A 12,937-nucleotide genomic window follows, 5' to 3' on the forward strand; every position below is an offset into this window, starting at 1 on the left:
TACAGACTTCCCTTTCATCATATAACTACGCACCGAGCCCATTGCCAAGAATGCCTTCACACTAACATGCATACAGCACACAATCTGACTATACTATACAACAATTTATGTTACACTCAAAGAAACAAACAGTCATATACTACGAGTAAGCTGTAATCATCGAATGGTAGTATAACCCGAACCTTTCTTATCCGCCACTTCATCAATCTTTTTATCCGCTGCATTCTGAGCAGGGACTTGACCTAGTTTAGACATGTCCATCGTATGTGTTTTTGGATCACCTTTGAACCCTACGTAGAACATTGTCGATCGAAGGGATGTTTCCGCTTCGGACTGAACCGAAATATCTCACATCAACTTTGATACCCACTTTGATTGTTGGTAAGATGGGACGGAACATACGAAACAAAGTATTATACTAAAAACGTTCGCCAGCTTTTGAACTTTCAATCCCCATTCTTCCACTTCCCTCCTCCCATCGGGTAACCTCCTAGTCCCATTTGGCGGAGAACTGATATCAATATCCATAATGGGTGTCATCGATTCCAAATCTGAGAAATCGGGACAATGAGGTAAATTGGCGAATAGCCTTAAACGACCTGGTCGATGTGGATGGCCTGGGGCAGGGGGATGAAGAAGTAATGTACGTAGACGTAAGGATGAGATGAACGGGATGTATAATATCAGCTACAGTATCACAAAATACATAAGTCATCCATTAGCATATTTGATACTGGGCTTGGCCACCTTACAAGAGTCAAACTCACATCATCGTCCACACCTGATTCCACAAACAACTCTTCGTCCAACCTCTCATCCCATGTTTTGATCACTTTAGGAGCAGAAGATACATCTTCGAGATTCAGGCCTGTCACACTATACAAATTATCGACATGTATTCGATTATTCGTTCAGACAAAACCGCTTACTTGTCTTTATCTATTTGACCCCAAAGATTCGTATTGCTCCCTTCTCCCCCTGTCACCCTTTCTAGGACTTCTGTAGTGACATTGTTAGTCAGATCATCCGCTGTAAGATCGTCGGCGCAGCTCATCGTGCTTGTGTTTTACGATCAATTGTTGAGCGAAAGCATAAAGAAGAGTTGTCAATGATAGAAGCCCCAAACAAACTAGGTAAGGTGGAGGATGTGGTTATAGTTGGCGGTCATTGCCGCCTCAACTGTTCAACGGCTCGAAGATATTTATTTTTGGGATTCTGCAGATCAAGTTACCTCTTCACGGTTATGTTCTTCAGAGTGATATTAGCCTTATCAAGAGTGAGCACATTCATCATGAGCAAGATGGACAAGGTGAGTTTGGTCGATGCTATCTACGTCACCTCATAAACGGGAGTAATACTGAGTAGACCTGGGCTTTGTTATAGGGAAAAGCACCTGCACCTCCTAGTAGCAATTGGGCTAAATTACAGAAGGTAGGTCTTGTACCCTTACACCCTGCCATTGTGCCCACGGGAGGATGTTGATCTTTCCGAACAGACGCTACCAGGTCCTTCGACATCAAAGACAAGTAAACAAAAGAAGAGTGAAGCTCGACGAGCTTTCATGGCTCAGGAGAAACAAACAAATAAGTATGGGGTGAATGGGGTTTCGAGGTACATCGGTCAATCAGACTTCACAAGGAACGGACAATCATCATCGAGGTGAGCTGATTGTGTCTTTGTATGATGGGATATCTGAGTCAAGCTTACTATCTAAACCTCTAGCACTGTAGCTGGACCATCTAAGATCACTATACCTGCTCCATCCAAGGCTAAAGAGGATGTCGTCCTCTTACCTTCCCCCGCCGATTCGCCTTTGGTAGAAGAGTTGAGGGTCATGGTGTCAGGCAAGGGAGTTTTGAACGAATCTAGGAAAGCGTAAGTCTCATCTCAACCTGAACTATCTTATATCCTACAGCTGACGTATATAATACGGAATATTAGACCTGGCAATTAGTAAGTACACCGCACCGATTACTGAACGCTGTGAACTATGGATGATGGACGGTTACTGATTCCTCTGTAGTATAGCAATAGATTGCGAGATGGTAGGAACAGGACCTAATGGTTCGGAATCATGTTTAGCCAGAGTATCGATCGTCAATTTTCATGGTCATATACTGCTCGATACGTTCGTCCAGCCTCGAGAGAAAGTCACCGATTGGCGTACTTGGATATCAGGAGTTAGGGAGTCGGATATGATCGGTGCACCGTCTTTCGAAGAGGTTCAGAAGAAAGTGGCAGAGTTGTGCGAGGGGCGAATCGTAGTGGGACATGCGGTGGATAATGATTTGAAGGTGAGCAGATTACCAAACACCGAAAACGTCGTTGAAATAGTGGGTTGACAACCAAACTGACCTATACGATATGTGACTCACCTAGATCCTCCTGCTGAGTCATCCCAGTCCGTTGATCAGGGATACACAGAGATGTAAGATGTTAAGAGAAAAAGCCAAATCGAAACATCCAGGATTAAAGAAATTGTCAGAGATGGAATTGGGTATCAGGATTCAGCAAGGATCGCATAGTTCGGTAAGTCCTGTCCTTCCTTAGTCCCTCTGGTACACTGAATGATCTGTTGGAATTGGGAGTGATTTCGTAAGCATGTCCACGAAGCTGATCATTTTGTTGTTTTCGGAACAGGTCACAGATGCAAGGGCAACTATGGGATTATATCGCCTTCACAAAGTAGAATGGGAGAAACAACTATACCGTACTACAGAGGCATACCGAGCTAAAATTGGGAAGAGCAAGAAACCCGATAATGCAGATAAGAAGAGGAAACGGGATGATGATGACGACGGCGAAGGCGAAGACGAAGACGAGGTGGAAGTACATGAAAGAGGCAAAAAGGGCAAGAGAGATCAATTTCCAGGAGGTGGTAGGAAGGGGATAAGTAGTGGATTGGGTTTGATAGTCAGGAAGAACGGTAAAAGGGTTGATAGTGGGGGTGGATTTAGGGAAGAAAAGAGGAATCAACCTGCTACTTCTTCTGTTTCGAGTGGTAATTGGTGGGAATCGGTTGATGAGTGATTCGATAATCTTAATATTATATTCAAATCGATACATCTAGACCAGTAGTAGTACTTGTACGTCATATATTTCTTTGATTCAATACCATGTATTTGCCGGTAACTTGTACATACATAAATTTCAATAAGCAGACAAAGTTACAAGTAGTTCTCTCTACCGCCATTTAGATAATCCCCACCAAAAATCATTGGCTTACTCTGACTCTTATTCCGCTTTAAATCATCATATCCACTATCCTTCTTGTTCTGCTGTTTACTGACAGTTTGATTCCTCGTTCTCCCACTGTTATTTGAACTAATCCCTTTCTTTCCTTTCAAATCAACATCATCCAAAGAGATCGATTCGGGCCTATGTAATTTCTGAGTGGGCGTGCCAACAAAACCACAATCATCATCGTTAATGACCAACTCCCTAATCTCTCCTATCTCTTCATTACCACTATCCTCGTCAGAAGAGGACGACCATTCACTCTGAATCTGATCATCAGTTTCAGCGTGTGGAGACAGGTTGAACCTTACTCCTCTGGCTGTCCTCGATCCCCTTCGAGTTGAACTGGCTCTCTTAACGGATAAAGAGGGTCTTAATGATCCTACTGGAGCGGGGGTAGCTAACGTCGCTGCTCGTTTACGACCTGAACTCAACTTGGGGGAAGTAGCTGTGAATGATGAGGATGATCGACGGCGGAGAACTGAGGGATGAGAGGATCTAGGAGTTTTAGGTGATTTTGGTATATTAGGAAGAGGTATAGAAGGGGGCGATGTAGGAGGGCTTAAGGGTAACTTTGACTTGGATTGTCTTTTCTTATCTTTTTCTTCCCTTCTTATCCTCCTTTCCACTGGTGTCTGATCCTTGTCTTCGTCTAACGGTGTATCAGCTGAATTGACTGTGCGTTTCTCTCTCTTAGATCCTGCCCTGAAAGGTGGTCTCGGACCTTTGGTCTCACTTGTCAAACCAACTTCTTTGGGAGATTCAACTATCTGTCTCACACTATCTTCTTCCTTCTCGTCTGACTGTGGCTTGTAAGATTTCCTTAGAGAAGTCTGACGAGAAGGCGGGAAAGGAAACCTCGGACCCATCTCCAATGTGGCAGAAAGATAAGATGAAGTTGATTGACGTCTCTTCTCACCATTACCCATACCATGACCCTTGGTAGATGATTTCGAATTTGATCTTTTCAAGTCCACTTCCATCCTACTGGCCTTGTCTTGATTATTCTGCGGAATCGCATCAGGCATAGGCAAGGGCATTGATTCCGGTTTATCGAATGGTAATGTAGAAGGTAAAGGACCGAAAGTCATTGACGATAAAGTCGATCTCCTCATTCTAGCATGTTTAGCAGCTTCTTCTAGTCCATTCTCACCCGATCCCAAGTCTTCTTCTCGTTCCTTGTCCCTGCCTTTGGATATCAAAGTTTGGGTGTCTACGCTATCGGCTCTTGGTCTACTGGTCGAGGCACCCAGATTAACCAGCTTGTCATGGGGTTGTGGCGAATTATCAAGTGTCATTGCCTTCTTCCTCGATTGACTACGAGGAGGTAAATCCGATCGTCGCTTCTGCTGTTGAGCGCTCTGCTGATCTTGACCAATCTCGGAATTGATAAATTCAATTTTCCTTCCATCTTTCGTACGTTCAATAAAACCCAGTGGAACCTGGGAAGAAGGGTCGGTAAGTCCTCCTCCTGAGAAAGTGGGATATCCACCTTTAGTCACATCTGTATATTGCTTCTGGTCTTTACCATTTCTTGTTTCCGTATGGGATGAATCTATAGGCGTTTGTCTCTTGAATTGAGATTCGATAGGTAGACTGAAACCTTCTTCGGAGTGAATCGAAATCTTTTCAAGCTCGTGTTCGTCATCTGAGACTAAACCTAACGATTTGAGATTCGACGAAGGTAGTTGCTTTTTCTCCAACGCTGAGTCTTGTAATTCTGGATCTGATATCCTGTTTGTTTGCTTGTAGGGCTTGGTGATGGGATCGTAACATTGTGGAGGAGGACGAAAGTACAGAACCCTTGTGGAAAGATTGAAATATAAGGGGGGAGAGGGGGATTTAGGTAAATTGCGTCCAAGCCATAAGAGGACACCACCCTATCCACAACAAAGGTGTCAATGTCATATACTACGTGGCGTAATTTAGATGTCCAAGAGGGATTTAGACTTACAATCGTAAGGTTGATCAGACCGATGACGAACAGCGCCCAGCAAGGAAGGAGTACAGATGATTTGGCACTGCCAAGTGAAATTGTATCAGTCTAGTGGATTTTCTGAGACTGTTGATATGTATCCTGCGATAGCGACTGGATATTAACAATACTTACTATACTCGAAGATTCTCAATTGCCACGCTGAAAATACCGGTAAGAACAATTATCAGTATCCATACAAGGGAGAATGATGGAGATCGCTTACATGGTCTGTATCAATCCCAGCCAAATTGGTGTACTCTGCGGACCGAGCCATGGGACATGATCGTAGAGGAACATCTCGGGCCAGCCGAACTGTACTAGAAGCAATAAAGACAGTGTAGATGCTGTAAACAAACATGATCAGCAGGTTGAATCAGATACAGCTCTGTAAGATACAAATTTACCCATAATCAGTCTCGAGAAAATCGTAAATCTAAATAGAGTTCAAATCAGCCTCTGACACCGTAGTGGACTGTACACCATGTGAGCCACTCACACTACTCCGCCAGGCTGTCTGGGTACAGAAGACCTTCCATAGTTGGCTTCCTCTACTTCACCATCTGAGTCGCCATTCTGCCTTTTTATGAGGTACGTCGTCGTTATGTCCTCGAGACTTCTCTTGGCTGGAGGTGTTTGAGTGGTCGCTCCGATAGCGGCGATGATAGTCGATGATGATCGAGCTGTAGGAGCAGCATAGGGATTCCGACTACTCGCAGTAGAGGTAGATGAAAACCGTACGCCGCTGGAAATATTGCAGGTTGAGGTAGATTGGGTGTCAGAATATGCTGACATATCGCTATCGACATTCGATGAGCTTGGGTGCTGATCGAGCGGACGGCAATGTTAATGTTAGATGAAAGGACAGAGACTCACTTTCCTATGGCGATGAATTGGACTGCTAATGCCCAACAGATTATCACGATAGCAGTCAATCGAAGGAGGTTGTAGCCCACCCATGTCAGACTAGGTCCTCCTGCCATGTTGTTTGGCTATTTTTTGAAATCTTGCAAGTCCGGAATGAGCGTATGTCTTTTAGTTGGTAAGTATCTTGCTTCGGTCCTGCCTCACAGGTCGAGAAGCAATCTTTGTCCTTTTTGGTAATACAGTCTTCGTTAGGATCAGTAATCTTGCTGTGACTTAGCAAACAAGGAAATGTTCAGCAGTTAGTAACTGCCAATTATTTCTCTGTGGAGCAAATGTGATGATCTACAAGGTATATTTTAGTAAAGTACACAGCAAGGAGCGACGATCAATAAATCAGGGATATAAAAGGTTACGGTCCAATATATCCTTTGTGGTCACTCAGAAAACACCATACATCATCTGGGAGAAAGGATGGCTGGAAAACTGAGTTTCGTCATACTGTTGCCTCAAGATCAGTCAAACTTGTCGTTTGCCACTGGATGATCTCGCTTTGATCGAAAGGCGAAAAAACTCACATAGACTAACTGGAGAAATATGTGTGGAATGCTAAGTTGCATAGTACCGATGTTCGAGCACAGCATCACGAGCAACTTTCAGGCATCATCGAGAAGACCTGATGAGAGCATTCACCTGGCTACATGCAGTAGCCGATGCTTTTTGACCGATAAGTGTCTTCTCTCAAACATGTATGAAAATTCGCCCATAGACAGAAGAGCACGTACACTTCGATGCCTCGCCTGACCTCATGTCTTAAGACGTAGCCCGATTGCAGCGTGTTTATCAGGCGCCAAGACCCTGGATCCGCCTCATGTCAGAGTCGTGCAAAGCTATGTATTTGCGATGGGTGCAGTACACCGCTAATCGGGGGCATGCACACTTGCGACCGTTGCATAGCGATTGCAGGTTGGATCTTAAGCATGCTTCTAGGCCTAGTCTGTGTTGTGTTATTTATTGTGTTGTGGTGCTTCTTAGTCAAGTGACGCACGGACCGGGCCTCTGTGAGAAAACAAAGTAAAAAGGCCGAGCGAGGGGCACGGACAAAGAGAGGGACGGTGCTCAGGTGCTCTCTCGTCGTGCTTCTTCCTAAGGACTCTTACAACGGAGCTCAGGGAGACATGCACATGCATAAAAATACATATATAAATAAGTGTCATTGTCATGCTTATCGTTCTTTCTTATCCTTCTCTTACACCTTTCTCTTTGTGTGACCCCTACATACATCCATTGGCGCAGTAACGAAGATGTCTGAGCCTGGTTTCTTACCCACGCCTGCGCTCGATAACGAACATCCCTCTCCCTCGTCTTCCAGGAACAACAGTCAATCCAGCTCAGCTTCCGAGAGAATCATCGTTGATCCTGCGGCTCTCATTCCCGTCAACGCTTTCAGACCATCTACCTCTGCCATTAAACCACCGGAAACTCCTGTCAAGTCCTCGACTACAGCAGTGACTGTCAAATCTGCGACTTCGGGGAATTTGAACCATCATCACGCACATACGCATACGTGCACATCAACCTGCAGGCGAGTCGCTACTACCGAAGAATTCACCAAATGTGGATATATCGCTCAACCCGTCTCCTTCTACCGCAATAAGGCTGTTTATGGTAATCCAACACCAAGTAAAGTACAAGCTATGGATTGGATGAAGTCGCGATTCCAAAGCGATGCGAGGAAACCTAGTCGTGTATGGTATCAGTGAGTCTTTGTGCGTTAATCAACGTGCACCAAGCCCTGGCTAATCTCGTTCAACCAGTCATCCAGACTATTGCGAGAGATATCCATGCAGAGGCGATATCCTGTATTGTCCAGTACTCGACAAATGCTTCTTCAAGGAAAGATGCGTGAAGCACTATGCGATGAGGTCTAGGGAACGTTGTGTACCTTTCAACGATGGACTGCAATCGGATTCCTACTTAAATTCGAACTCCACTGCAGCTTCTACCAACGAGCCTGAACCGCAATCGACATCGACACCGACACACCAAGCAGGACCCGAAATCTTATCTCGAAAGCGTCAGCTCAGCATCAACGATCTCCTCAGCGGGAATGGCAATGGCGATGGAAATGGGACTAAACGAGTACGAAAGGTGATTTCATACGCGGAATCAGAGGAGGAGGAAACGGAGGAGGAATCTTCAGAAGACACAATTTTGTCGATCAAATACGATACTCCGAAGCCTAAAGATGTGCCAATGTATAACAAACACATTCCTTTTCCTACGCCACCTTCACTTCCACTTAACAATCTCGCTGATCCGCTGTCATTTGATCACGCTCACCATCCTGAACAGACCTTGCTTACACCTTCTTCTCAAGATAATATCGGGCAGTACCACTCGTTCTCGAGAAACATGGATGAAGACAGTGAAGACCAAGAGGCCGATAATACGATGGCAATGATGTGGAAAAGGATGTACACCCAAACGAAAGATCAGTTAGATGCCACCACCGTCCGATTGTTGGAGGTGCAAGATGATCTTGCAATTGAGAAGGAGAAAAGGATAGAGCTTGAGATAAGGGAGAAGAAGTGGGAGAAGCAAGTTTCACACCTCAAGCAACAGCTCAACGAGTCAAATAGCAATAGGATGAATTGATAGGAGGAGGTGAAATGTAAGGTGCAAGATAGTCTTTACTACTTCCGGCACTCATGAAATACTGTGAACTCATCTTTGGATTGATCCTACAGACTTCCCTTGATAGACTTGATTGTAAAATAGCGGCTGATTGATATGGGAAACGTTGTATATAAGTAATTTTAACGGTAGTGCTATAAGTTGCATGTATTGTTCATAGGCATAGGACCCTTTTAACGATGTCTCTTCGATTAGCATTTGCCGAGCTCACGTCAGCTCTATGTGCCATGGGAGGGAGGAATCTGCCACTGACATTTCACATTTATGATTTATGATCGATGTTCAAGTTCTCACTTGTTTACGATTGGCGTTTTTGCTTGCTGACAAGGAATGTTTGCCCAACAAGTAGGAGCAGAAGTATCGAGACCTCTATGAGGAGGACATGGAACTGCGAGTCTCTTATCATACACCTGTAGAATATCACACAACAGGACTGAAGGTACGCACGGGCCCAGTTCACTGTATGTATGTATATAAATTTACTGCATCCCTCCCTCCAAAGTATCTTGAGAATATAAAGTCGAGATATCCGTCCCTTCCCGTTTTCTCTTCTCTTCTCTTATTCACACCAATCAACCTGTCATTCAACTCTTGGTCATACTGCATTTACGAACGTTTCGCTTTCCGTCATGTGTTTATCACCGCTCATTGCCAGATCCCCAGCACCACCAGTCAGGACGGTATCAAAGGTTCAACCAGAATCATCAAGCTCGAGAGTGAAACTAAAACGTAAATCCAATGAATCCCCGACTCCCGCCGGGTCGTCACCTACACCGAAACGTCCAACTCAAACTCAGAGTAATCTTCAACTGAAATTTCGCAATCCGACAGCAGCCCTTCCTGTCCCTTGCCTTCGAAATACAGCATCCCCCACCCAAGTTATCTCATTGGGTGACCCTACCAGTCCTGAACCCGGTAAGCTCTCGTCAGCTCACAACAATGATCCTCATTTGACCAACGATCCAAGCACTTCTTCCCTAGGTGATGTCGCAGATAAGCTCCTACCTCCCAGCCCATTTGCTCCCTCTAATACATGTGAGCCTGGGGATTTTATCACGTATTGGAGAAAACGAGCCTTTGACTACGAAGATCGCTTCATCGACCAAAAGTCAAGATGTGACATTTTGGAGAGATATAAGAGGAAGAGAGAAGATGAAGACTCTCAGGGGTCGGGGACTGACATTCATCGATTATTCAGACAAAGGGAAGAACAGATTGACAGAGAACGAGATGAATGGCAAAGTGAGATCAAAGCTCTGAAGGAAGATCTAGAAAAGAAGATAGAAACGATTGGACTCGCCCAGGAAAGACAAGAAATTTCCGAAACACAATATCTTTTTGAAGTCGCTATTAGAGAGACACTCACTAAAGAGAGAGACGATCTGCAAAGTGAAAAGAATGAATTGGTATTAGCAAAAAGTCAAGTCGAATCGGCGTATGAGAAATATCAGTCTCAAACTAAAGAAGAATACTCAAAACTCGATGGAAAGATCAAAGAGCTGGTAAATGAGCGAAATGGTCTTTCAGAAAAACTCAATGCAAGCTGCCAAGAAAAGACATCACTTGAAATGGAGTTGAAGCAGACTCGAGAAGAGCGTGACACCAGCCAACAGAACTATGAGAATTTGGAATCATTTCATGAAAAGCTTTACGAGTTCATGGGGAGTAGAAAATAATTTGGATTTCTCTTGAACGATGGTTCCCAGTCGAGAAGTGAGTCTTCGTTTCACATCACACCCAGCTATTGTATGACATTGCAAGGATGTTGACTGACTGGGGGATCGTTCGCAGCGCATATCGACTGCTACAACTCAAGGTGGAAAGGGATATTATATTGGATTAAACGGGATTTTATAAAACCTTGGTGGGTGAATTGTGGACATGTACAGTAAATCAAACTAAAGTATGAATAAAATCCATAGTTGATCTGAGGATACTATGCACTGCTGTATACAGCAAACTATGTCAGACTTGGTACAATTTACCCTCGCTTATCTTCTTCACATAAAATTAGCCACGGATTCTGTTCATGTGCCTCACCGATATGACTTGTCAAAAGTCACAAAGTCGCCGTAGCCTGTCTGCTCGCGTGAGAGAGATCCGCTCCCACAGCCACACACTCTCAGAGGGAGAGAAAACCCAACAATAATTCAATCATAAAGTCTTGCACCAGAAGGCAATACGAAATTTCCGATCGCAGTCTTGGGACCAAATGTCACAGGAACCGTCAGCAGATGGATACAACAAGTGATACATAACAATCAATACGGTTGATCGAGAGTGATATCTGCCTCTCCCTAGGCCTTAGCCTTTTTCTTTATACCTAACAGCTTCTGCATTCCTTCTCTCTTACGTTTCGCTTGGGCAGGTGCCGCGCTAGAGGTACCGCCGTTACCGTTCGATTGACCATCTAGTACCTTACCTTTTGCTGCCAAGATACTAGCAACGGAAGGCTCGTTGGAACCTGCGCTTGTACCAGGTGCGGGACGTCTTTTGATAGTCAACGCAGCGGGTAGAGCAGTATCTTCTTCATGACTCTTCTCCGCATTGCCATCCTCTCCATCCGGTGACTTGTGTTTGGCTTTCGCGGTAGAAGTCGCAGGGCCAGCACCAGAAGCAGGTATTTTCGAAAAGTATTGTTTGACCAGAGCGTCATCTTCATCTTCTTCTGCTTTTTTCCTTGCTTCCTCTTCGGCTGATATCTTCTCTGCGTGCAATGCTTCTAGCAGAGCATTGGGATCTGAGGATACATTTGAAAGTTCCAACCTCGCATTACGTTGTCTGTTCAGTATTTAATACGGATGGTTAGCTTTCACAATCGTAGATTTTCATGAGGGAAACTTGTCGTGACCTAAGTTTTGATGGGAATGGGAATTGAAACACGACTCACCTTAAATCAGCCAATTCATCCATCATCTCCATCTCCCTCTTTGACTGTTCCTGCGATTTTTCCAAATCCGCCATCGCATCCTTTTCAATCTTACTTTCTAATGGATTCCCATCCGAATCATACTCGTCATCTTCTTCCGCACCAGGTAAATGAGTAGCTTTCTTATCGGTTTCGGACCAATTTTCGAAATTTCGTGTAGCACCTTGTTCACAAGTATAATCGGCGTTTTTGGGGTCGGTCTTGAATGTTATTTCGGATGAGCACATCGGACATTTCTAGAGAGAATATAAACATCATCAAGAATTAGCGTTTTGCCTTACTACGGGACATATATATCGCAAAGAGGAGCACAGCGGCCTGAACTACGGGTCATTACAAGGAATAAGAGAAAAGCGATAATTTACAATGTAGAACCTAAATATCTTGATTCCATAATACTCTTCTCCCTGAGCGGTCTCCTTACGGGCATTGAATTTCTTCCCTTTATCTATTGAATCACGAAGTACTAGGTCAGCCGGCTTCCCAGACGGCTTCCCAGACACTCACGAACACTCAGAGATATAACTCAAAGAGTGCGAGAAAATGAACAACATGTGGGGAAGATCACTTACATATATATTCACCACACCTGTTACATCTCATCGAAAACGGAGCCATCAACCTGATGACCTGCTGGGGATCCTTGGGCATCTTTCGACGCTTGATCTTGGACGGATCGAAATCCGGTGGAAAGCTAAGATCGCAGATATAATGGTAAGCTATATCCAGGCTGTCTAAGACCGAAACATGAATGAAAGCTTACTATTTCTATTCATTGCAGATACCGCAAATCAAAGACCAAGGGAATCAGTCAGCATACAATGTAGACAGATTACCACGGCGAATGGGAGGAAGTAGAAGGTGTGACTCACATTCAACACCTTACGTTCGGACATCTTGATATATGTCTATCAGATGAATGACCGAGTCGCGAGGGGTGATCGACTGATGGTATGGGATGTACTTAACGTATAATTTAATGAGTAGATCAAGATGTGTAAGTGCGAAGAGAATGAGTATAAGTGCGAAGATCAAGATGGGTTTATGGAAATGGGAAAGTGTGTTTGGTCGAGTGCTAACAGCGGAATCAAATCTTGGTTGAGTGGCAAATCTCCAGTAATCTAGTGGCTTTTCTTTACTGTGTGCTGAAATCATTTTAGTACAGAGAACGATGTACCCGTCCGTGTATGCATGATGCTAGTAGGAAGAATTTATCGAGGCCGTACAATATGAGC

General features: G+C 44.4%; 6 protein-coding genes across 6 annotated transcripts; 3 read left to right on the forward strand and 3 right to left on the reverse strand.

The window, feature by feature from the left end:
• Nucleotides 1–156: 156 nt before the first annotated feature.
• On the reverse strand, nucleotides 157–1,054 carry I203_101495 (uncharacterized protein; the record flags this gene model as incomplete). The annotated part of the gene is made up of 4 exons (XM_019148821.1): nucleotides 157–333; nucleotides 403–687; nucleotides 768–876; nucleotides 930–1,054. 4 exons carry the CDS (start codon nucleotides 1,052–1,054, stop codon nucleotides 157–159), a joined length of 696 nt encoding a protein of 231 aa, XP_019001840.1.
• A 237-nt stretch (nucleotides 1,055–1,291) lies between these two features.
• Nucleotides 1,292–3,030, forward strand: I203_101496 (uncharacterized protein; the record flags this gene model as incomplete). Its single annotated transcript, XM_019148822.1, has 8 exons — nucleotides 1,292–1,309; nucleotides 1,384–1,431; nucleotides 1,496–1,659; nucleotides 1,723–1,875; nucleotides 1,942–1,953; nucleotides 2,024–2,294; nucleotides 2,380–2,529; nucleotides 2,641–3,030. 8 exons carry the CDS (start codon nucleotides 1,292–1,294, stop codon nucleotides 3,028–3,030), a joined length of 1,206 nt encoding a protein of 401 aa, XP_019001841.1.
• A 137-nt stretch (nucleotides 3,031–3,167) lies between these two features.
• On the reverse strand, nucleotides 3,168–6,195 carry I203_101497 (uncharacterized protein; the record flags this gene model as incomplete). Its single annotated transcript, XM_019148823.1, has 7 exons — nucleotides 3,168–5,117; nucleotides 5,192–5,258; nucleotides 5,348–5,374; nucleotides 5,439–5,559; nucleotides 5,620–5,648; nucleotides 5,712–6,011; nucleotides 6,089–6,195. 7 exons carry the CDS (start codon nucleotides 6,193–6,195, stop codon nucleotides 3,168–3,170), a joined length of 2,601 nt encoding a protein of 866 aa, XP_019001842.1.
• A 1,185-nt stretch (nucleotides 6,196–7,380) lies between these two features.
• Nucleotides 7,381–8,734, forward strand: I203_101498 (uncharacterized protein; the record flags this gene model as incomplete). The annotated part of the gene is made up of 2 exons (XM_065516897.1): nucleotides 7,381–7,835; nucleotides 7,894–8,734. The coding sequence occupies 2 exons, from the start codon at nucleotides 7,381–7,383 to the stop codon at nucleotides 8,732–8,734; spliced, it is 1,296 nt and encodes a 431-aa protein (XP_065373715.1).
• Nucleotides 8,735–9,402: 668 nt separating this feature from the next.
• Nucleotides 9,403–10,449, forward strand: I203_101499 (uncharacterized protein; the record flags this gene model as incomplete). Its single annotated transcript, XM_019148825.1, has 1 exon — nucleotides 9,403–10,449. One exon carries the CDS (start codon nucleotides 9,403–9,405, stop codon nucleotides 10,447–10,449), a length of 1,047 nt encoding a protein of 348 aa, XP_019001844.1.
• Nucleotides 10,450–11,070: 621 nt separating this feature from the next.
• On the reverse strand, nucleotides 11,071–12,353 carry I203_101500 (uncharacterized protein; the record flags this gene model as incomplete). Its single annotated transcript, XM_019148826.2, has 4 exons — nucleotides 11,071–11,554; nucleotides 11,664–11,938; nucleotides 12,068–12,150; nucleotides 12,275–12,353. The coding sequence occupies 4 exons, from the start codon at nucleotides 12,351–12,353 to the stop codon at nucleotides 11,071–11,073; spliced, it is 921 nt and encodes a 306-aa protein (XP_019001845.2).
• Nucleotides 12,354–12,937: the final 584 nt, after the last annotated feature.

The sequence above is a fragment of the Kwoniella mangroviensis genome, assembly GCF_000507465.2.
Source record: "Kwoniella mangroviensis CBS 8507 chromosome 1 map unlocalized Ctg01, whole genome shotgun sequence".
Lineage (NCBI taxonomy): Eukaryota > Fungi > Basidiomycota > Tremellomycetes > Tremellales > Cryptococcaceae > Kwoniella > Kwoniella mangrovensis.